Here is a 23,537-nt window from a genome sequence, read left to right as displayed (position 1 = left end):
ACAAAGCATTATGTCACGGGTCTTACATTAAAAAGTCATGTTAGCAAAATGTGATTTAAAAGTCTAGACATCCTCCTTCTAAGAAGCCTATTTTGGAGATAAATTCTACCTAGGACTTGTAGTTGTAATATCGGTGTTCGTTTATGACGCGAAGCCTACAAAATATTAATCCATCTACTCAGTTCAACGATCCAGAAGAACCTGAGGCTAGAAGAAGCATGAGGCAAAGACAGGCCACGTGGAAGGTTCATGATCGAGGAACTATTCAGGGAATAGAAGCACGAGAGGTTAGGTATGGAAATTATTGAGTGAACTTTCTCTCTAAACGTCAATGTTTTTCTTGTTTCCTTGTTAACTTTCAATCATTTTCTGTACTTTATCCTTGTCACTTGATGGTTGATGAATAAAATTTGGTCATATTTTTTTCATTGCACTTTTCTATTTTGAGTATTATATAATTGATGCTTTTATTGAGAGTTATAGTTTGTGAAAAGGGCTACTTATAAAAGGGTTGATCAGTCAAAGTCAAGTGAAGTATTATGAAGCGTGAGTCATTGCATAAACCAACTATTAAAAGGTAGTTTATGTTATGAGTTTCACATCGAAAGACTACAGCATCACCGCCACAAACCTTTTGGGTATAACTCAACCCCAAAAGGCACCTCTTAAGAGAGGGTGCTCAAATAGCTTATAAACCACACTTTATTAATATAGCCTCTTGATGTGAGACTCATAACATAATCCACCCCTTAAGGGGGTGTCTGCAATGACCCACTCTCCACGATGCTTTACTCCATCTTTCCTAGTTCAGCCCCTTCACATGAGGCCATTTTTGTGAACGGCAACTCTTAATGAGAGTATCAATGTCATAATCATAAAATCTTTAAGTAGAATTTATCTTTAAAAAATGTCTTGTAGGAAAAAAGTGCCCAAATAATTTATAAATCACACTCCACTAATGTCATACTTTTTTTAAAAATATAAGTTTTGATTCCTACATTTTATTTATATTTTGTTATAAATCCTTATAATTTTTTTTTTATGTTTTAAATCTTTATATTATATTTTTTTCAATGTCCTTTTTTAGATGGTTATGAACATTCATCCCCGTCCTCTCCACTCTGTTCCTGTCCCAAACAAGATAAAAGAAAGAAAGAAAGAAAGAAAAAAAAGAAGGTTCTGAAACACGATATTGCTCCCAAAAAAAAAAAAACAATACCTCACGCCCCTTGCAGAAAAGTTGCGGTGCCATTCAATCTCAGGAAGCACCGGACGAGGTCGCTGCGAAGGGAAGAAATCGAGGGGGCGAAGAAGGTGAATGGAGCAAACTCTATGGGGTCACTTGCCGCTATTAGTGAGGTCTAATTCTAAAGATTCCGTCGAATACATTCTTCAAGCTCTTTGGAGAACCCGGAACACTGGTCTTGACTCCGCCGACCGCCACGTCATCCTTAACATGCTCCAGCTCCACAACGACTCCGACCTCGACCCTGTAATTACACCTCACTCTGTCTCACCGCCCTTTCTCTGATCCGAAAGCGTAGTTATGCTGATTTCTGGGGAAAATCAAGAACCGGTCTAAACCGGACCTTGGGATTTATCTCTTATGCATATGGCTGGCTGTGCAACTTGAACTTGTAGTTGCCTAACACTGCTTCATACATTTCTTATTTAGACTTTCTGAAGCTGAATGCTTCGTCATGTTTGTGCTTCATTGGTATTTGGACAGAAAGGCCTGAGAATTAGGTTGGAAAACACTAGTTTATGCTATTTCTGTAAATTCAAATTGTTTATGTAAACGCAACTGTTGTGTTCATGCAAAATGGTTGTGTGATTTCGTTGATTTGTTCTCATCTTGTCTACGAAAGTGTTGTGATTAATGAATACCAAGTCTCTGCTCATTCTTCTGGCTTTACAAAAGACGGGGTGTCAAATTATTTAATCTTCCGCTATTTTGGGGAAGGGGATGAAAGCTTCTTAAGTTAGATTTGAAGCTACAGAGGCTCCATAGTATCTAGAAACAAATAATCCTATAACTACCTATAGTTTCATGAATTTTAATGTATTAGTTTTTCTTAGATAATTCCTTCTGCAGCTGGTTATCATTTATTCATTTTTATTCTCTATCGGCAGCTTCTGGTATGCCTTCGAATGCTAATAAGGAGGTGTGTTTATGAGAATATCAGCAAGGATGATATTCCAAAGCTGTTTCCTGCTGAAGTTCTTCCTGAATTGCAAAGACTGTTGACACTTCTTTTGCAGAAATTCCAAAGAGAGTGGCAAGAAGATGTGCTGAAAGACCAGGTCAGTCATTAGGATAGGAGGCATACTTGATCTAGGTACTGGTATGGAGCAATTGATCTGATGTTATACAACAACAACAACAAGCCTTTATCCCACTAGGTGGGGTCGGCTACATGGATTGCAAAACGCCATTGTGCTCTATCATTTATCAAGTTTTTAGGAATATTATTAATTAAGAGATCGCGTTCAATAACTTCCAAGAGTGTTCTCTTAGACCTTCCTCTACCTCTCTTAATCGGACTCAAAGTTATATGTTCCACTCTTCTCACTGGTGCCTCCCTTGATCTTCTTTGTACATGCCCAAACTATCTCAACCGATTTTTTACCATTTTTTCCTCAATAGGTGTCACTCTCACTTTTTCGCGTACGTGCTCATTTCGAATTTTATCTTTACGTGTATGTCCGTACATCCATCGTAACATTCTCATCTCTGCTACTCCAATTTTATGCTCTTGCTGTCCCGTTAGAGCCAAGCATTCACTACTATATAACATTGCCGGTCTGATAGCAGTACGATGAAACTTTCCTTTAAGTTTATTAGGCACCTTACGGTCACAAATAACTCCTTTAGCTTTTCTTCAACTAAACCATCCAACTTGAATTCTATGTGAAATATCTCCACTGATTTCGCCTTCATTTTGAATAATGGCTCCCAAATATCTAAACTTTTCCACTTAAGGTATAATTTGATCTCCCAATTTCACTTTCAAATTATTGTCAAATAGTCCTTTACCAAATTTACAATATAAATATTCCGTCTTACTTCTACTCAGACGAAAACCTTTCGACTCCAATGTCCTCCTCCATAACTCAAGTTTGCAATTAACCTCTTCTCTTGTCTCTGCTATAAGAACTATATCATCCGCGAAGAGCATACATTTCGAAATTTTCCCTTGGATATGTTCCGTCAAAACATTTAAGATCAAGTTGAACAAATAAGGATTCAGAGATGATCCCTGATGTAGTCCAATCTTTATAGGAAAATCCTTTGTTTGACCACTAGGCATTCTTATACTAGTTTTTACTCCCTCATACATATCTTGTATGGCTTTAATATAAGCAATCCGTACTCCCTTTTTTTCTAATGCTTTCCAAAGCACTTCTCTTGGTATACGGTCATAAGTTTTTTTCAAATCAATAAAAATCATGTGTAGATCTTTATCTTTACAACGATACTTTTCCATTAATCCCCTTAGTAGATAAAATAATTGATCTGACGTTATAATGGAATGAAATTTCTTTCAGAATCTTGTGCCTCGTTTAAAGGCAATGACTTGGAATATGGCAAAACCAAACGAAGAATCAACAGACCCTGCAGCTGTTATTAATTTGAAGGTATGTGCGACCTTTTGAATTTTATTAGAAGAAGCATCTTCTGTTAATGCCCTTTTATTCCCATGTAACTTGTCATTTTAATTTTTTACATTTGTTGCTACCAAAATTTAAGTCAAATCTTCAACTTTGATTTTATGTGATTTTATTAATTTAGTTTCACCCTTTTCAGCTTCAAAATGATTCTCCATTACATTTGGGAGAACTGGATGTCAAGTTCCTGTTGGCTAAAGATACTCTAGAGATGATGCTGAAATCCACGCACAGCATTAAAGATCAGTATCCAACTTTGGTAAAAGCTATGCTGGTTTGTTCGCCTAATATATATACTTATATTAGTCAATATTCCTTCTGTTCTGATTGAGCTTGTCATTTTTCGTCAGGATGGGCCTTCAAATGGACATTAGTACCGGTAAAGTGAGAAACCAATGGAGTTGTTTCCAGTAGTTCTCACACAGAATGGTATGATTGAAATATGTTGCTTTTAGATTTTCCTTGGCTTGCTAATCAGTGGACATAGTTGGCCCTGTTTACAGCTAGATGTGACATTTAGTGTTTGAGATTTTAATCAGAGCATTGGCCATGGCTTGATCATGCAAGTCTGCTTGAATCAAACCCCATTTTCTTCACAGGTTTGTTTCGTACAGGGTGAAAGTGTATGCAGAAGGTTGAGAGAAGAAAATGTGTAGTTTAGTTGAGATAAATATCGTCCAACTTGGTGATCCAGTATCAGCCGTCTCTAAAATTATCTGTCAGTCTCGCAGCCAATTTAGGAAATAAAAGGCAAATTAATTTGAAGGCACTATGACTCCATGAGCTCTTTACTTGTGTTTCACATGCCACTTAAGAAAATAGACAAGCTACATATTTCTTTTTTGGGGCCAACATAAGTCCATAGTTCACTGTATAAAAAACTTACCCCGAAAAAGTCTCACTGTCAAATTGGAATCAGAAGAGATGAGATTCTTGGGGATAAGGAGAAATTTTGTGATTAGCAACTATGACTAAGTGTATTTTTGTTTTTAGAAACTGATTTTCTGCTTTTGTTTACGTTTTAAATGCTGAAGAATTGAACTGATGTTTCATCAACGGTGTTTGCTTGCAGGAGAAACATCTTTGATGCTAGATTAAAACATGAAGTTTTTCTGCTAGCGGACATGTAGTGAAAACAGCGAATCAATGAAGACTAGTGATTTGGCTTATGAAGGTGAAAAAATGGAAGTAAATATTTCAGATTTTCAGTTGATATGTGGGAAAAAACATACAAGTGTGGTGCTGGAGCCTCAAAATCCAGAATGAATATTTTCTGGCATTGTTTTCCCCTCTTCACTATTTTGTTGTGGAGTTGCTTGATTTAAGAATGTATTATCATTTATGTTCAGAAAACCAATAGCTTAAAGCCTCGATTTGTCATTATGATGGACCGGTTAGTACGTATTTGAATTTCCCTGTCTAAGGAGCAGCGGTCATTTGTTTCATCTTTTACACTGTAAATACTGAAATTCTGTGTATCATGTTTTCGATAAAGTTTATTTTTTGTTTAAAGCAGATTGAACTGCTCATTTGGAGTTGGCTGGTACAGATGAGATGGTTAGCTGTGGTTGACTGAGGTCCACACTTATCTTAAGTGTAACCTAGATCCAGGAAACTCTGCTGTGTAATGTGTATCCTGATATGCTGGACTGAAGCACAATGCATTACTGTCATGCTACAGAGGACGTTTATCTGTCTAATGAAAACACTATCCTGCTGGTTAACAGTTAATCCTAGTTTCAATGAAAAGCTAGGTTGAGTGTTTTTTTTTTTTTTAAATTATTGTGATTATTATTATTTTCACTGTATGGTTTTTTACATAATGAAATTATGAAGTTTTTTAAGAAAATTATGATAAATGTATGATTTTTATATGCTGAACCGTAAAGAGCATCAAAATTACGCACACTATCCTTTAAGACATATAAGATAGAAACAAGACTAGAAGAATATGTAGATACAAGATTCACTTGACGGGTAAATTGCTTTCCCCAGGAATATTTTAAGAACTTTTCTTTTCTATTTTCTGTCTAGACAAGGTCATACTTGTGGAGTTGGCTTTTCTCAGAAGAGCAAGAACCACTATAAATTTGGACCATTAAATTAAATTTAATGATTTATATTTGATAATTTTTAGGAATAAATTCGCCCTCTAACCTAAAAAAAATTGTACCCATAAAATATGAATTAAATTTTTACAAATTTAAAAGTATGGGTGGTTTACATTGATATGTAAAAGATTTATTATTGAAAATTTAAAAATTTATAAAAAATTTATCATTAATATACAACGATATGTCATTAATAAATATAATAAATTAATTATAATACAAAATATAATAAATGTTAGACTTTTTATTTGATTTTTTTTTATAACATACGTAACACCTACAAAAGCTCAAAATTTTAAAGGTACAAATTTAATTTAAACAATTTAGATTTGCGATGAAAGAATAGTGGAGGGAAAAATCAATGAACAAAAATTCACCCCTACACTTGCATTAATGTGCTCCGGCTTATAAACCGAATCTTTATTGATCTGGCTCAATGTCAAATTTGAAAGACTTTTTTTAAAGAAAATAAATTATTATTATTATTATTATTATTATAATATTTTACATTTATGTCTTAAAAACTAAAATAAATAATACACATCATAATTTTCAAGTACAAACACATGTCCAAATTTATTAAAAAATCATACTTTTAGTGTTCAATTAAAATAAATACTCCCTCCATTAAAAAATATAAAATATTTTTAATGGAATCTCACTCCAATAAAGTATTTACTTACTTTTAAACTAACTCTATTTTTACATATTTATCCTTATTAAACATCTTACAGTAAATATAAAATCATTTATTATTAGTGTCACTTAAAAAAAAAAATGATTACGCCTCAAAAATTAAATCCATCACGGTTGAGTTATGTGACGATATCAATTTTTTCTTACGTGAGTTGTCGAGTAGTTTAGGCTCCGTAGATAAATAATTTTTTAAAAAAAAAAATCTTGCCGGGAGAGTTTATCAATGACTTGCTAAAAACACAACATGCAATATTTTTAATTAATGTCTAAAATATAATTGACCGTTTCTGTCCTGAAAGAAATATATATATATATATATATATCTCACGGTCGTCGTTAACAATATAAAAATGCAATCCCCTCTATCTAATTGAGATGCAACTCTATTTTTATGTGTTTAATGTTTATTCCCATATTTAGATAAAATTAAAATTTTCTGGTAAAAAAATTAAAATTGGTTATAACTTAAAAAAAAAAAAAAAACTTGATGTAGATAGCACGCCGGGAACAAATATCTAATTTGTTGGAAGGGCGAATCATTTTATGGAAAAATATATATATACATATATATATTGTGGGTGTCACGTCATCCCTTTTGGGGCAGAATTGCTCATATCCCTTTCAAACGACTTTCTACCAATAAATAAGTTGATCCGAATTAACTATGCTGGGACTCTTTACCGAACGAAATCTTTAATTAAAGTTTAGTTGGATAGCTTTGCGGGGAAAAAAAGGTTAGTTGGATAAGTATAATTTTTTGCACATTTCCGTAACAATCCCAATTTCAAAAGCAGCAAGCTGCGCGCGCGCTCTCGCGCATTAAGATTAAGATGTCTAAAATTTGTATAAGAACAGCGGTAAAATTCCACGTTTTATTTGAAATCTCACTTTAATTTATGAGTCCGGTCATCCAGAATTGTGGAAGAGGGTACAAATAAAAATTCCAACAAAGAAAGGAAAATGATGAGTGATGATGCTAAACTGTTAATTCACTCACATTTCAAGACACAGTTTATAAATTCACAGAGAACCATTCACGGTTGAGTCGAGCATTCTGACACGATGAACGCAATTAATATATGATTGAAAATTTATATATATATATATATATATATATTTCTGACAAAAAAAAACAGATGATTGAAATTAATAAATTTCATTCCAATCTTGAAACTTGAAAGTACACATCTGCCATGTTTTTTTTTTTTTTTGTTTGGCCAATACCTGCCATGTTAAAAACAGAATGCAAATGATATACCCCTTCTCAATATAGAGCATTAAAAAATAAGGAATAAAAAAATAAGAGTATAAATAAAAAAGAAAAAATAAAATTTATTCAATCTTCTATATTTTAGATTAAATGATTTTTTTTAAAAATAACTTATATTATAATATGAGTAAAATAATAAATGAGAAATACACAGTGTACTTTTAATCCAGACCCATTCAAATGTCACAAAATGATCGGCAAAAAGTAGGTGTCTCTTTCAACGATCAATAATCATTCAAATATCAATGGAAAAAATAACAAGAAAGAGCCTTGGAAAACCATGGTTACCACCGAGAATTAATGAATTTTGGTTTAATATTGTAGTTTCTAAGATCTCAACTATAATTAATTATAATTGTGAAAATACATAATTGCTTATAACTATATTCAGGATAAATTATAAGAAAATTATTTTTTATTACAATGAGATGGAACATTGCTATTTTATGAATGGTGATTTATTCACTAGACTTGCACACATAGTTTTGTCAATAAAAATAACTTTATTTTGAACCTGTTGCTATGAAAATTATTTATAAAATAAAATAGAGTGTTGTTATTTTGTAAATATAACTCATTTTCTATATAAATGCATTTGGTTCTGTCAATTGAGATGGCTTTATTTTGAACTTGTCACCGTGAAAACTATTTCTTTTTAAAATGAAATGAAATATTGTTATTTTGCAGATGATAACATATTTATCACACGAATACACTTGGTTTTGTTGGTAGAAATGATTTTATTCTACATTTGTTATTATGAGAATTATTTATTGTTAAAATAAAACAGAATGTTATTATTTTTATGAATGGTCTTGTTCACCATATGAATATATTTAAGTCTTGTTTGGTTACTAAAAAATAATAGATTAAAAAATTTAAAATAAAAATGAGTTAAATTACCTTTTCCTCTCACGATAAGCATAATAAAAGCTCATTGATATATACTACAAAAATAAAAATTATTATATCTTTTAAAAATTTTATGAGTCATGATTTCAACTTCATGAACTAAATTACTCACTTTCTTTATAAATATTTCACATATCCTTTTTAATCATCTTATTTTTATTTTTTAACCTAATTAATTCCATTTATTTCTACTAATCAGAAGAGACCTTAGCTCTATCAATAGATATTGCTTTAAATGCCAAGGACAATTACATATTTTTTACAGTCATGATTAATTATAATTAGGATCCTAAAAACTGTAGTGTTAGATCAGAATTATTTGATCCTCAATTGTGAGTATGTTTTTCTCAAAATTCTTGGCTGTTGATTTTCCCATGTCAATATAGCAAAGTTTTCAGTCCCTCTTTTCTTTTCTTTTCTTTTTTTTGTTTGTTTTTGAAACAGACAAACAAAAATAGTGTTTTGGCTTAACATTTAACATTTGAGTTTGATACAAAGGAAATTAAATTATTATTAGCCAGCCAGCCAGCTCAACACCACAAGGACATGCCCAGCGCAACAACCTTGACTTCATCTATAATCAGTCAAACCTTAATATTCAATCGCGATTGGTTTTGGTTCTTCCTCATACTCTAAAGTTAATCCAACTTTTATAATGGTTTTTTTTTTTTTTAATTGTAACCTGGCCGTCATCAGTTAAATTTACTACTTGTTTGTTTAAACTTCAAAAACAAATACCACTTTCCAAATTATTTAGAAGAGCAACAGTAGTTTAGTTCAATTTATAAAATCTTTAAATAATAAAGAACAATAAAAAGGAAATTTTAAAAATATAATCTAAATAAGATGAAAATATATTATTTTAAAAATGATTACTCTATAAAATTTAAATAAATTTTTTCTCACATTTAGTTTAATCTTAATGAATTTTTCAGGCCTCGAGTAAAACAAATCTTTTTACTTATACTCTTGATTAACTAAATGTTAACAGTTAAAAATTAACATACGCTTATTTTAAAGAGAAATTATATGCAAGTTTTCTCCACAAATTACCTGAAGGCGCTTAAAAAAAAAAAAACGCTTTAATTCAACAAAATCTGGCCCAAAAAAGAAATTGTGGTAAAAAAGTTTTTTGACCAGCAATTGTGTGGTCAAAAACAATGTTTTCAAAACATTGAATTGAAAAGATCAACAATGATTCATATAGTTCAATTAAATTAAATTAATAATTAAATTAATTATATAATAATTAAATTAAAAAATTATATATGTATATATAATGATCTAACTATAATAAATAAATATAAAATTATTATTTAATTTAAAAATAAAATTAAATATTTTAATTTATCATGATTTAATAAATTATATGATATAATATAATATTAAATGATTAAAAAAATAATTATTTTATAAAAAATTGATAAAAAACAAAAAAATATTTTTTTGAGTAATTTGATTTTTGAAAATCAAATCTAATTTTCAATTTGATTGTCAGTTTAAAATGATTCAACCTAACTCAATACTTAAAATAATTTTTATAAGTTGATTGAGTTAAAATTCAAATCGATCGATGGTAATTATTTGGTTCAGTTTGGTTTGATTTTTAAATCGTTAATAAAAAAGTTAAAAAATAAAAAGAAAAAAATAGTTTTTTTAGAGGGACCATGGTCAACAGTAATAAGAATACGCAAAGAAGCAAGGGATGAAGAAGAGGGCGAGGCCGAAAGGGCACGTCAAAGAGCACAGCCAACGAAAATGTGGCAAGTTCCAAAAAGTCTAGAGGCGTGAATTGCGAACAAAGCCTTATTTATGCGCCCCAAAGCCAAAGCCAAACCCAAACCTTTATCCCGGAGCCGAGGGAAGGCCCCATCTCGTCTTCGCTTCGTTGATCAGTGCATCCCCACTTTTCTTTTCGTTTTCATTCTGATTCTCCTCCACTTCTTTCTTCTTCACTACTTCTTCTCATCCCCACCAGAATCGAAGAAACCCTAGAAACTAGAATTCCGATTCTCGCTCTCTGATGGCCGCCACCACCACCACCACCACCCCCAGTCTCGGCGACGGTGCTGATGATCGACTCCTAGCCACGGCTCAGCAGATCGTCAGGAGCCTCAACACTCCCAAGGAGGTTCGTGAGGACATGCTTTTGATCTTCTCTAGCTTCGATAATCGCCTCTCCAGTATTACCGATCTCATCAACGGCGAAGATTCCAAGTCTTCTGCGGCTGAAGAAGACCTTGACCGCTTCCAAGCTGCTGAGAAAGTCATCCTTCGCTGGGACTCGTCCGGTTCTGGGGCAGCTTCCCGCCAATCCAACTCGCTTCTCCACTGTCGGGATGACGTTATCGAGTACTTATCTGCGGTAGACGACATTGTTCACTGGATTGAACAAATTTCGATCGCACCCTCCTGTAAAGAGACTCAAATCCTGATCGACCGGGCGGATAACGCGATCCAGCTTGCCATGTCGAGGCTAGAGGACGAGTTGCGACATGCCTTGATTAGGAACACGGTTCCACTTGACGCTGACAGGCTCTATGGGTCGATCAGAAGGGATAGTCTCTCGTTCTCATCGAATTATGGGGGGCTTGGTGAGAATTTTGAAAGCTTCGATGAGGTCAATGATTGCGATTCTGCGCGGTTTCATGAACGAGGTGCGAGCTTGGCCGACGATGTCTTCGTTGATTTGATAAATCCAGAAGGGGTGGAAGAGCTGAAAGAGATTGCTGACCGAATGCTCAAGTCTGGCTACGATAGGGAGTGCCTTCAGATTTATAGCAATATTCGTCGTGACGCCTTGGATGAGTGCTTGGCTATCCTGGGTGTCGAGAGGCTAAGTATCGAAGAGGTTCAGAGGATTCAGTGGGATCTGTTGGACGAGAAAATGAAGAAATGGATATACGCTGTTAAAATTGTTGTCAGGGTGCTCCTCTCCGGCGAGAAGAAGCTATGTGATTGTATATTTGAAGAATACAGCGATGTCTGTTTCAACGAGACTGCAAAAGGGTGTATTATGCAGTTGTTGAATTTTGGTGAGGCCGTTGCAATCATTCGAAGAGCACCGGAGAAGTTGTTCAGGATATTAGATATGTACGAGGCTTTAGGGGATGTGTTCCCTGACCTGGAGGCTTTGATTTCAGATGAGTTTGTGATTATTGAGGCCAAAGGATTGCTAACCGTACTCGGCGAGGCAGCTAAAGGTTCATTTGCTGAGTTTGAGAATGCTGTTCGTAATGAGACTTCCAAAAGGCCAGTCTTAACTGGTGGTCTTCATCCAATGCCACGTTATGTGATGAACTACATGAAGTTGCTAATGGATTATGGTGACTCTCTGGACTCACTCTTAGAAGTAAGTGAAGAGGATCTTGATCGATTTCAAAAGAATCATGGCGGTGACAGTTCTCAGTTGGAGACCATGTCCCCCTTGCATCAGAGAATGCTGTTTTCAATGTCAGAGCTTGAGTTTAATCTTCAGGAAAAATCCAGAATCTATGAAGACAGTGCAATGCAGTATATATTTTTGATGAACAATATTTATTACATTGTGAAAAAAGTGAAAGACTCAGATCTTCGTAACGTCCTAGGGGATGACTGGGTTCGAAAGCGCCGTGGTCAGATACGCCAGTATGCTACAGCCTATCTCAGGGCCTCTTGGACCAAGGCATTGACTTGTTTGAAGGATGAAGGGATTGGAGGGAGTTCTAGTAATGCCTCAAAGAATGCTTTGAAGGAAAGGTTCAAGAATTTCAATGCATGCTTTGAGGACATATACAGGGTTCAGACTGCTTGGAAGGTTCCAGATGCTCAGCTTCGGGAAGAATTACGAATTTCTATATCAGAGAAGGTGATTCCTGCATACCGCTCGTTTGTGGGAAGGTTTAGTAGTCAGCTAGATGGAAGGCATGCTGGGAAGTACATTAAGTATACAGCTGAGGATTTAGAAAGCTATTTATTAAACTTATTTGAAGGAGAGCCTAAAGTGTTGCACAACGTGAGGAGAAAGAGTACATAGGATATAGGATTTTCATAACAGGTGAATTGCGTTTACCGGGAATATTTGGAAGCCATTTCTTTTGTTATGTGTATCCTACATCTGGATAGGTGTCTATTTTCGAGGTCCTTAAATCGCTGGACCTCGTCAAACTCAACTCGTTTCCTGTCCGTCCCCTAACAACCAAAAAAGAACACAGCACAACTGTTTGCTATATCTGTACGCTTGTGACGGTAATAGTATTCTGTATATGAGCTATAAACTATAGTTTGACATGCATAGTGTTAACACATTTCATATAATTAGTTTGACTGAAATTGTTTCTTTTCTTGCCAAAACTAAATATTCTAATATTCTTCCATATATCTGGCTTTTGGTGGTGTTATCATTTTCCTAGACGTGCTTGTATAACTTGGCTGCGTGTTTCTTACTTAGATAATTAGATGCTACATTTAAGTATGGTAATAAGTAATGGGTAAAGCAGAAACTGCTGACTAGAAAATTGGCTGCACATTATTGAATATTCCATTGTCACAAGGCTTGCATGATGATGATGGTCTCGTTGATATGATAAACCGAGGTGAAGGATGAAATATATCACCTTTATCTTCATGGTCTGTAACAATGGTGTGTGTTATTAATAATTTTGATGATTGCAAGTCATGCGTTAGTTGGTAGGTCATGCACAAGTTGAGGAGAAAAGCCTTGGCACTGAGTGCTTTGTTCCGTCCAAGGCGTCATTTAACATTAAGTTTAATAACAATTAGCATGCCTTGGCTTTGGGTATGGCATTATCACCAAGCTGTTGGCACTCAAGGCGTCATTGGAGGCTTATTATTGGCGGGTTAAATGTGTCTGTGCGTTTTTATTGGCAGAAGTTTGGGTTCTGTGTAATATATCTCAATCATTTCTGCCTCATGGATATGGTTAATATGCCTTTACAAATGCGATTTCCTCCCTCGTGATTAAACTCTCAAATGAATATTCTTTGTTTTTAACTAGTACGTGAACATGGCTTAGCTCAAGCTTGAACCTGCACCTCATAATTTGAGTGCATATAGTGGCTTCATGTGAAACCTTTTTAATCGATCATTGCCCTTTACTAAGAGCTTGTCTTTCCAATATGCCAGCCAATTTTATTCATCTCTGTTTATAAACAGTTGGAGTACGATATTCAAATTGTACCCTACAACCGGAGCCACTCCGGTGTTTAGTACGCTTGTGGTTTTCTGCATAATTTAAAGTTCACTCATGCTTGCCCTTTCTTGCTTCTGAAAACGTTTCTTCTAAACATTTAGAGAACGGTTGGCGTTACGTTTCTCTCATCCTTGTATTACTCTGCATTTGTTCATTCTTCAAGTGGACAATGGAGAAGAAAACCTGGTAAGTGTTCACAAATGTTCATGTTTACAATATATTGGTAAACAAGGGGGAGGAAGCTCTCTGTGTTGAACTGTTCTGATGCGGGATAATGTAATCAGATTGTCTGTTTCACTTGCTCGCTCCTTTTCTTTGTTGTTTGGATTATACAGGGTAGGAACGATGGAGAATTTATTATTCATCAAGACTGGAAACCACACCTAATTTTAAACATACGAGAGAAGGGAAATTCATCACTTGCCTTCTATTTCCCTATCCTTACCAAACAAAAGAAAACTAATAAAACGCTAAACACAGGCCCAAGAAGAAAGTGATCGACTTTATAAAGAGAAGGAAAAAAAAATTAACGAAGCTCATGTTCATGGTGGAACTGAGGGGATTCGTTCTCAGAATTTACGGCAACCCTTACTCGTACAGGTTAAACATATTCAACAAAATTGCATACTCTTACCTTGAAAGTAAAAGATCGGCTACTAGTTAGGCTCTCTGAATTATGAGGGTTTAAAACTGAACCGCACGTGCATAAATTACGCTCAAGTGGCCAAGTTATTGGTTTTGATACTTGCTAAACCCGGCAGTTTGGAGGAAGAGGAAGAACACCGTCAAAGAAATCACCAAAGTAGCCTCGAGGCTCATGCACTAGCCTTGAGATGATGTCTCTGAGCGTGATCACTCCTTCCAGATTCCCGTTATCATCCAAAACATAGGCTCGATTAATCTTCTTCTGGTCAAGCAATTGAATCAGTTCTTTCACTGTGCACCCTTTTTTGCATGTAACCAGTTCACTTAATTTTGGGAACACCTCTTCATGCTCCTCTAAGTAGCTTCTAACGGCCGTGAGGAAGTCTTTAACTGTTATAGTCCTGTTACAGCATAAACATCCAATGAGTGTGCAACAGATATAGTACATGTGAGCAAAGAGAATATTTGGTACCAGAATGAGAAATGTTCCATTTATGAGATCAAATGTGATGACAAACCTGTAATCGTGAAAGATTTCTGGAGCAGTTAGCAAGAATTGAACATCTCGTAGGTTTATGTTACCCACTGCTTTGTCACCACCCCTCTCGATTACAGGGACCCCTCCAATCCTCTTTTTCCTCATCACTTTAAATGCTTGAAGCACTGGTTCATCCTCATAAACCTAAACAGGGAAAGGAGCTTTTTTGAAGCTGATCAAAACCACTTCTGTCACTTGAAAGGGATAGAAGATAGAACTTGTTTGAAGTTATAGAAGTATACTGCTAAGGTGATGGAAATCACCACAATTCATGCATTCAAATACTGAAATATATGAAGTAAATCCACCCACAAGTGGCAAACGGGCACAATTACATGTTGAAATAGATAAGAATAAAAATCATAGAAGATGAGTTACAGACAGAACTGCAACTGCCAACAGGAAAATAAACAAGATGTATAATATGTTATATTTGAGACATCTGGGAAAGCTTTATCGCCAGATGACCTTGGATCATGGAAATGAATATGTGACACATTTTATGCAGCAGTTAAATGGGTTTTTATATATGCCTGTGCCAGACATGTGACGCTTATTAAGAATTTGAGAAGATACCATGATAATCTGATTTTCTGTCACCAGAGGAAGACCAACTGCAGATAGCATCTTGGTTCCCCAACTCTCAAACCATTGAAGGCCAGCGCATTCAGCCAACATATGAATAACAGCAGGCTGCGTGATAACGTTATCAATCCTGCCTGCACCCAAATCCACCACAGGAATACTCTTCATCTTGTACTTTGAAAGCAGCAAGAGCATGGTCAGGAATGAGTTTGATCTCTGCAATGCCAGGAATGGAGCCCAGCGGAATGAACCTGAGATATCACGGACCTGTGTGCTAAAGAGTTAGCTTAGTACACTAAGGCTGAATCCAGCAAGTGTAGATTTGGGACAAGAAGAATATACAACCTTGGCGCTCTTGTAAAGTTCAGAAGAAGTCAAATCCTCAAAAAAGATTCCTGAAGTTGCTGCAGCAGAGCCAAGGCCTAGGCCTTCAAGTTCTCGAGCAGCATTACATCCATTGACTGCTGCTGCAATAGCGCTTCCACTGGATGGACTCCTAGGAGATGGAGGTTCAGACTGTCAAGAAAGTCAGTTCCCATATTCACTTAGCGTGAAACATGATTAGGTTGAGAACGATCGCTTCTCCCCACCAAAGAGCAGTGCCTCGGCTTTTATACCATTTTTGAGTTCTACATTAATCACATACTAAAGTCTTGCAACTTTTACATGATGTATGGATTTAACTTACATAGAATGAAAGGGAAGTCGCTGTATTTTATTCTAAATAATATAATAAAATTAATTTAACTTATATTACATATATACTTATATAAATGTGTATGTATATTCATTAATTAGAAAAAAAATTAATTAGACCTACTAAAATATATCATATAAAATAACTATTATTTTACAAATTTTTATATCATATATAAATATATTAAACATTTACTAATAATAAAATACAAATTTTGCTAAAAAAACATTTCATATTTTATAAATACACTAACATAATAATTATAGAAAAACAAAAAATAACCAAAAAATGTATATTTCACATTGATATTTATTAAATTTATTAAATTAATTTTATATTAAATTAAAGTTTTTATTAACTGAAATAAAATTAAATGTAAAGATAAAAAAGAAAAATAAATGATATTACCAATTGTTATAAATTAAAAAAATTACTTGTCACATATCAAGAAGGTCACTTGTGATATTTAGAAAAGATTATACATTTTATATGAATAATAAAATTTTAAATCACAACCTTTATTTAAACTTCACCTTCATTTTAATATAATGGGATGTGGTTCATATTTATAAATTTTTATATTATTAATTTTTTAAAAGAATTTCAACAAGAAAATTGCCCAGCTAATTTAATATTCCAAATCCACGATTGCCGGGAGACCAACCCTTTTAAGAAAAGAATAAGTGAAACCGAATTTAGGTGATTCTTCCCTTTAAACTTCAATGGCATGATTGGAATTTATAATAAAACGTGGCTTGAACAAAGGATGTCCTTTGCGTGTTATTTCACCAATTTTGGGTCCAGACAGAGAAAGTACGAGACTCAATAACGTAATGGATTTATCATATAGATGGTAAAAAATGGTCGATGATATCCAAACTAATGGAAATTTTATGGCCTGTAAAAAATCATATGGACAAATTGGCATCATGGCATGTATACCTGTTGCAGAATCCAAACAGCAATTCCAGCAAACTCAACAATTCCAATATATCTATCCATCCAAGTAGCATCTTCAGATGCCACTACATCGACAACAGGTGCGCTGAGAATATTGTGCTGTGACAATATTTTAACAGCCTCGGACAGGGTGGTGTCTGATTTTATCTCAATCACTGGAAAAAAAAAAAGAGTCATGCATGTTGTTATATATACGACACACATATAAATGGAAAGACAGACGGTAAAAAGAGACAGCCATGCATTATGCTCATGTTTGTTTTACTATTAACGGTCTCATCAAAACTAGATCGATTTTTGATCTTGTTAAATCAAAAACATTAAATGAAAACATCTTTAGAACATGGAATAGTTTTCATAAGTAGATTAAGTTATGTACGAAGGACATCACATATATACCTTGGTTAGAAGAAGCAAGAGGGAAGGCAGAGACAGGGATGTTTTCGAAGCAAGCATTAAGCTTTTCGGTAGGACTTAATTGTGGCTCCTGAACGTCCCACAGATCCTCCACTCTCAATCCCAGCTTCGCTTCTGGGCTCCTCGGACCCATCTCTTGCATTGTTGCCATGACACCAACTCTCTCTCTCTCTCTCTCTCTCTCTCTCTCTCTCTCTCTCTCCGTGCAACTCGTAATGATCTCGAACTTCAACACGCCCAACACATCCCATAAATAAAACCGAGAGTGTAGGACACTGAAGCCTGCCATCACTTGACAAAATGACGTTATATACCTAAGATCTCCACCGTCGAACCCTATACTTTGATTTACTTTTGGACATCAGGACACGTGGACTAATGTGATAACGTCAAGACTAGGTTGCCGTCAACGTAAATGGTTTTGTCAGGGCGCCTCACTCGCCATGCTTATCTAAGTTTGTGTATGATTTGGGCAAAACATCCTTATCCGGATTTAACTATGGGCCACAAAAGCGTGCAACACCTGTGCGTGCTTTTCGCTCATGGTATTGAGAATTTTACGTTTGTTGAGGGAGAGAGACACAAGCCTTTATTCTAATCAAAGTCATAATTTACAAACACTTACCATTATTTAATGCAAAATCCATTCTCCTTTTTTGTAGGAAAATATGTAAGAAGTCATCCATGAGAACTATCACTTACTATTTTCACTAATAAATTTTCGATGTACAAAATGTAAAAAGCCCATCGAAATTTGGATTTCATCACAGTAAAATATTTAATAAGTTCGTCTCCATCAAATCAAACTTCAATTATTTATAATGTTTGTTTCAAATTTACCTCAACTGAAACTTTGTATAGACGTCTCACGTTTGCATTACTTCGTGAGAACTGGGATTCGCCGATCAACTTTGTGCAATTATTATTATTATTATTTTTTTTTCAATTGAATCGTTTAAAACAAACATTATAGAGTACATGGGCCTTGGCAACCTTTTTGGAGAATAGTTTTTTATTCTTCAAAATAAGAACAAAAACACTTATTTGATAATATGTTATTAAAAAATGTTTTGAAGAACAAAAAAATAAAATATTATTATGGAGAATAGAAAAATAAGAATATCCTTTAGGTGTTTCAGGAATATTATTTTAAAGAACAAAAGAAAATAAAAAAACACCTATTATTATTATTATTTTTATTTTCAGAATATATTCTATAAATATTAACTCTGAAAATAGTAAAATAAAAATAATTTCAAACAGGTTCTATACTGTTGAGTGCATGTTTAAATTTCTCTGGTGCCTAGGACAAGAGAATGAGGACTGACGAGTAGGCGTCGGGATTTTTTTTATTTTTCATCACGTTTGATTACTGGTGGTGATATGGGGGCACTGACTTGACCAGAGTTTTATTGTGTTACCTGCATTAAATCTTGCACAATTTTCTAGTTAAGAAATAAAATTAAATGTGATGCAAAATAAAAAATATATATATACTTCTTCCCCCACCTATCTACGTGGCAACAAGACAACAAATGAGTACCATTTTTTAACATAAAGCAAAGCCCCCCGGTGAGAATAAGAGATACGAGAAACAAGAACACTACTGTACAATGACTGGGGCAATTCTAAAGTAAATTAGTGGCCTTGGGTCACAATTTTTGGAATTGTTTGCCGGGCTATCAGATGTAAAAAAAAAAAAAAAAAAGTTTGAAGACAGCTCCCCTTCAATGAGTGAACTCAAGCACCAGTGCTTAGCAATGTTGATGGAGGACGACACCATCAATGGGAAGCTCGAGAATAGACTTTTCCACTCCTTGGATGATCAACTACATGTCTACATTGGAGCCCTTCTCCAGAAGGCCATGTACGGATAGACGTAGATGCTTCGGTGACCAATTAAAATTTAAAACTCAAGGGCTGTTGACCCTTCAGAAGAGTGGATTCAAATTCGGTCTATCGCTTCACTAGACAAGAGATTCTGATTAATGAACCAATTTGTTACATCACCAATAGTTCAACCAAACAGAATCAGGCTGGGCAAAAAAAAAAAAAAAAAAGAATCAGAACATGCCGCCACTAAATTCTTTCTTTCTTCCTAACTCCAGTTCATTCTTGTTTCTCTTTTCTTCTTTTTACTGCCTCTCGGCTGGGTAGAAAACAAAGGCTACCCAAGTTTACATCAATTTTGCATGTCCCATCCTCTTCCTAGTCTACAAGGGAAGAAGCCCATGTTCAGGCAAAATGCAAACGAGAGCAGCGCGTAACGTTAGGATTTAACTAACACTTCTTTTACAATATTGTGTTAGGTGCTCCCGGGAGCATTACTTTCAGCCGTTTTGCGGTTCAAGTAGCGAGTGACAGCATCCTCAACCCTGAAACCATTATAAAAAAGAAAACAAAATCTATCAAAAAAGTACTAGGAACAACTAGGAAGATTGGAGCTCCAAACACGGTTCTCAGAATGTCAATCAAGCATAATTTCCCTGCTGCCTAAAAAACCCAAATCTGACTTCAAAATTTCGTTGTCTCGAGAGCTATTTATGCATCGATTTCAGAGACCAACAGGAATACAGTGCAAGCCATGAAAAAAGATTTAGTGGTTGTCTCTCTTTTTCAACTGCCATTTTTTATTTGATAAATGAAGAAATTTCAACAGGATTAAAGACCTTCAATTTCCCAACCCAAAATGTGCATCCTAAGCATGAAAAACACAAGGACAACGATAATGTAATTGAAGACTTACCATGATTGATTGTAGAATTCAGCATGTCGTTCTCTTTCTGCATTATGGCTGGCATCTCCAGCGACAAGCTTTAAATCCTTACTCTGAGAACCAATCAAAGCATTAATAAACTCTGCAGGGGAGTGACTGAAGCCAAGAAAGAAAGCCCGCCTCTTACGATGCTCATGGATCTTCTTTATGGCAGTAGAGATCACTTCATCACAAGCATCTATCTCTTTGTGCCTCTCAATACTTGCCAAGAAGGATGACATATCCTTCTGTAGTGGAAGAGGCACATCAACCTGCACATCATAACATCCAGTACCAGCTGGAGATTTTCCAGAAAGTTTGATTTTGTGCTGCAAATGTATGGGCTGTGGTTGTGATAAATGTTGTGATATCTTCTGTGCAATCATGGAGAACTTTATCTTCTCTTCACCAAACACCCTTTGAAGAGGAGGATCACACATGAAGAATGACGGGTCATTTGGGCTCTGCAGCTTCCTGGACTTCACATAGTGCCAAAGAGCAGCAATTATTCTTGGGCGAGTCTCAACCTCAATCCCTAAAAGCTTAGACAGTTGTGCTGAAACCGAGAACTTCTCAGGTAAATAATTCAATTCTATTCTGATCACGGCAGTGAATTCTTTGTCTCCTTTCCTCTTTACCTCAAAACCATCTTGTTGGATAGATGAACGAGCGCTCTCCCATAAGATGACATGATTATCAGGATAAAGGCTCTGATCTAAGTATATAGTCATTTTCTTGAAAAAGGATGAAAATTTGGGGTACATAGAGCCTGGTTTCTGGGAGATTCCAGCTACCACAGGATCCTTACCATCTTCTAATATCCTTCCTGTTATCTTAAGTGACCAAGAAGGTTCCTCTGCATTTTTCGTCTCAGAATCTATTTGTGCCTGATCTGAAAATGTATTGTACACGTAAATACGTAGAGTTTTTTGAACGCATGGAGGGTTTTTAAGAGACTCGCGTACATCAATCTTCTTCCTCGCCAAAATAGCGTCTATCTGAGCTTCATATTCAAGCAACTGAGTGTAAAGGGCGGACTCTGGCAAAAGTGCAGCCACCTTTTCCGGTATTTGTTTCTCTGGTAATTTCGGCTTCTTCCGCCTGGCAGCAGGGGTCAATTCCATAGTCTTAAAAGGTGAAGATGCATTAGCAATGGTCGAACCACTAGGCCTGGAAGGTGGCTTTTGAGTAGCCCGCTTGGCACTTGCAGTAACAGGCGTTGAAACAGAAGGTGGAGTCATGTTGGCAGTGTTAGTGTTAGTGCTATGCAACTGAGCAACAACAGGCTGCGTTTGAGGTTGTAAATGACCTTGGAATTGAGCATGGGGAGCCTGAGATTGCACACGGACATGAGGCTGTGGATACTGTGCATGAGCAAAAACCTGGGCTTGGGGCTCAGAAAGCTGAAAGTGACCAGGAAAGTGAGATGCAACTTGTGTTTGAGGCTTTGACTGAGAGAGAAGATGGGGCGGCTGGCCCGTGGTATTAGGCTGCGGGGCGATTCCGGAATTGCTCAAAAGGGACGATGCCGCAACGTTCTTTACAGGATTGTTCATGATACCGTCGCTTCTAAAATAATCTCTTAGTCATATGCAAACTTCCTGGAAATGAAGTTTCAGAAATATATGGACCCCGATAACTTCGAGCGGCCAGATTTTATGAACTAGGTATTTCTTCATAAGCTTTCCCTTTCTCGCCAGCTCGCTCCTCCAAAATAACAGAGATCAGAAGGCGAAATCAGACTCTGCAGAACCTGAGTTGTCAAAGACAAAACGTTCCGGATCTAGAATTATTCAGAAAGTTCAGGAATAAAACCCTAATTACAAAACCCCATTGCCAAATGTGATGAGGCACTAATTCGTCGGACTGGATATCCCCTCTTCAAATTTCGTCAGAGGAAAAGTATACAGAAGAAAGCAGACGGGGAAAAATCTTACTCGCAATATTCACTTCGATTACGTTCTCCAAATTTGAAGTTTGATATGGGAGTCGAAGCGCGATCACTTGACGGTCTCTGCTATACCTCTCTCAGCATACATACTTTTTAACCATCTCTAACCAAGATTCCACTTGGTTCTCTTTTACTGAGTAATCTTTTTTCCTTTTCCCTCCCTCGCCTCGTCCTCGGACGAACCATATGAGGGTATCTGAAGTCACTGGCTTTCAAGTTTCAACCCAAATTTTCTTTCCTTCGGCCTGAACTAAAGTATTTACATGGGCCAGAAAAACTAAAATATTTCCATGTCAATGATAATTTATAGCCCAGCATCTCGGGAGTTAATAATTAATTATTATTTATTATTAATAAATAATATAATTTATCTAATAAAAAATTAATTCAATTGTTAATATGAGTCATATTTAATAAGCGGCCAAAATTCTTTTTTTTTTTTTGGAGTGAGAAAAGCTAAGGCAAGAATTATGTAAAAGTTAAAGATAAAAAAAATCAAATCATGTCAACACTGGAAGAGTTATTACACCTTAAAGGTAATTTGCCTAAAATCTTAATATTAAGACCATCGCTGGGGGCTTGACATGCAAGTCAATATGCACAATTGTTAGCTTCTTTGTAGATGTAATAAAAAATGATCGCTAAATTTCAATTTTCACTATCTATAACATTCCTCGCATCCATGTTATATGACTTCTAGAAAGATTTTTTTAATATTTAATATAAGGCATTTGATTTGATGGGATATTAACTACATTTTTTAATATTATCTTATTTAAATTTGTTAATTATGAGAGAGATATAATATAAATTTAAAAAAATTATTTAAATAGTGATAAAATTAAAAGTTTATTCAATTTTTAAACAAAGCTAATAATTTAATTATCTTTCTCTCATTTTAGTGAGAAAGTTAAAAGTATTTTATAATAAAGATAAGAAGGAGTAAGCATATTTGCGAGTATTTTTTAAACTATAAAACCTATCATAACCTTGATGAATTGCATTCATGCTTGCGTGAAATTCTCACCTGTTAAAATAAATATATCTCTCTCTCTCTCTTCGCTCTCTCTCTATCTCTCTCTCTTCTATCCTCGCCTATCTCTCTCTCTTTTCTCTCTCTTCTCTCTCTCTCTCTCTCTC

At 35.1% G+C, this 23,537-nt stretch overlaps 4 protein-coding genes across 5 annotated transcripts; 2 read left to right on the top strand and 2 right to left on the bottom strand.

The window, feature by feature from the left end:
• The first annotated feature begins 1,122 nt into the window (after positions 1 to 1,122).
• Positions 1,123 to 5,448, top strand: LOC129319855 (uncharacterized). 2 transcript variants are annotated; one of them, XM_054964943.1, is made up of 7 exons: positions 1,123 to 1,492; positions 2,134 to 2,304; positions 3,550 to 3,639; positions 3,809 to 3,928; positions 4,020 to 4,098; positions 4,742 to 4,843; positions 5,186 to 5,448. In XM_054964943.1, the coding sequence occupies exons 1-5, from the start codon at positions 1,319 to 1,321 to the stop codon at positions 4,041 to 4,043; spliced, it is 579 nt and encodes a 192-aa protein (XP_054820918.1). In that variant the 5' UTR covers positions 1,123 to 1,318; the 3' UTR covers positions 4,044 to 4,098; positions 4,742 to 4,843; positions 5,186 to 5,448. The 2 variants fall into 2 exon arrangements, with proteins under 2 accessions (XP_054820918.1, XP_054820917.1); XM_054964942.1 differs by lacking the exon at positions 5,186 to 5,448 and having other exon boundaries at positions 4,742 to 5,184.
• A 4,951-nt stretch (positions 5,449 to 10,399) lies between these two features.
• On the top strand, positions 10,400 to 12,927 carry LOC129320196 (exocyst complex component EXO70B1). The gene has a single exon (XM_054965475.1). It carries the CDS (start codon positions 10,682 to 10,684, stop codon positions 12,671 to 12,673), a length of 1,992 nt encoding a protein of 663 aa, XP_054821450.1. The 5' UTR covers positions 10,400 to 10,681; the 3' UTR covers positions 12,674 to 12,927.
• A 940-nt stretch (positions 12,928 to 13,867) lies between these two features.
• LOC129320197 (SNF1-related protein kinase regulatory subunit gamma-1-like) lies at positions 13,868 to 17,887 on the bottom strand. The gene is made up of 7 exons (XM_054965476.1): positions 17,674 to 17,887; positions 17,257 to 17,429; positions 15,963 to 16,133; positions 15,609 to 15,884; positions 15,013 to 15,176; positions 14,484 to 14,895; positions 13,868 to 14,232 (listed from the first exon to the last, which is right to left on the bottom strand). The coding sequence occupies exons 1-6, from the start codon at positions 17,840 to 17,842 to the stop codon at positions 14,598 to 14,600; spliced, it is 1,251 nt and encodes a 416-aa protein (XP_054821451.1). The 5' UTR covers positions 17,843 to 17,887; the 3' UTR covers positions 13,868 to 14,232; positions 14,484 to 14,597.
• Positions 17,888 to 19,309: 1,422 nt separating this feature from the next.
• On the bottom strand, positions 19,310 to 22,581 carry LOC129321100 (SWI/SNF complex component SNF12 homolog). Its single transcript, XM_054966836.1, has 3 exons — positions 22,384 to 22,581; positions 20,438 to 22,199; positions 19,310 to 20,066 (listed from the first exon to the last, which is right to left on the bottom strand). Exons 2-3 carry the CDS (start codon positions 22,000 to 22,002, stop codon positions 19,997 to 19,999), a joined length of 1,635 nt encoding a protein of 544 aa, XP_054822811.1. The 5' UTR covers positions 22,003 to 22,199; positions 22,384 to 22,581; the 3' UTR covers positions 19,310 to 19,996.
• Positions 22,582 to 23,537: the final 956 nt, after the last annotated feature.

The sequence above is a fragment of the Prosopis cineraria genome, unplaced genomic scaffold (assembly GCF_029017545.1).
Source record: "Prosopis cineraria cultivar Desert tree isolate PC_DT_omini unplaced genomic scaffold, ASM2901754v1 PC9, whole genome shotgun sequence".
In the NCBI taxonomy this organism is placed as follows: domain Eukaryota; kingdom Viridiplantae; phylum Streptophyta; class Magnoliopsida; order Fabales; family Fabaceae; genus Prosopis; species Prosopis cineraria.
Note: the sequence above shows the minus strand (reverse complement) of the source record. Positions and strands in the feature narration are given on the sequence as shown.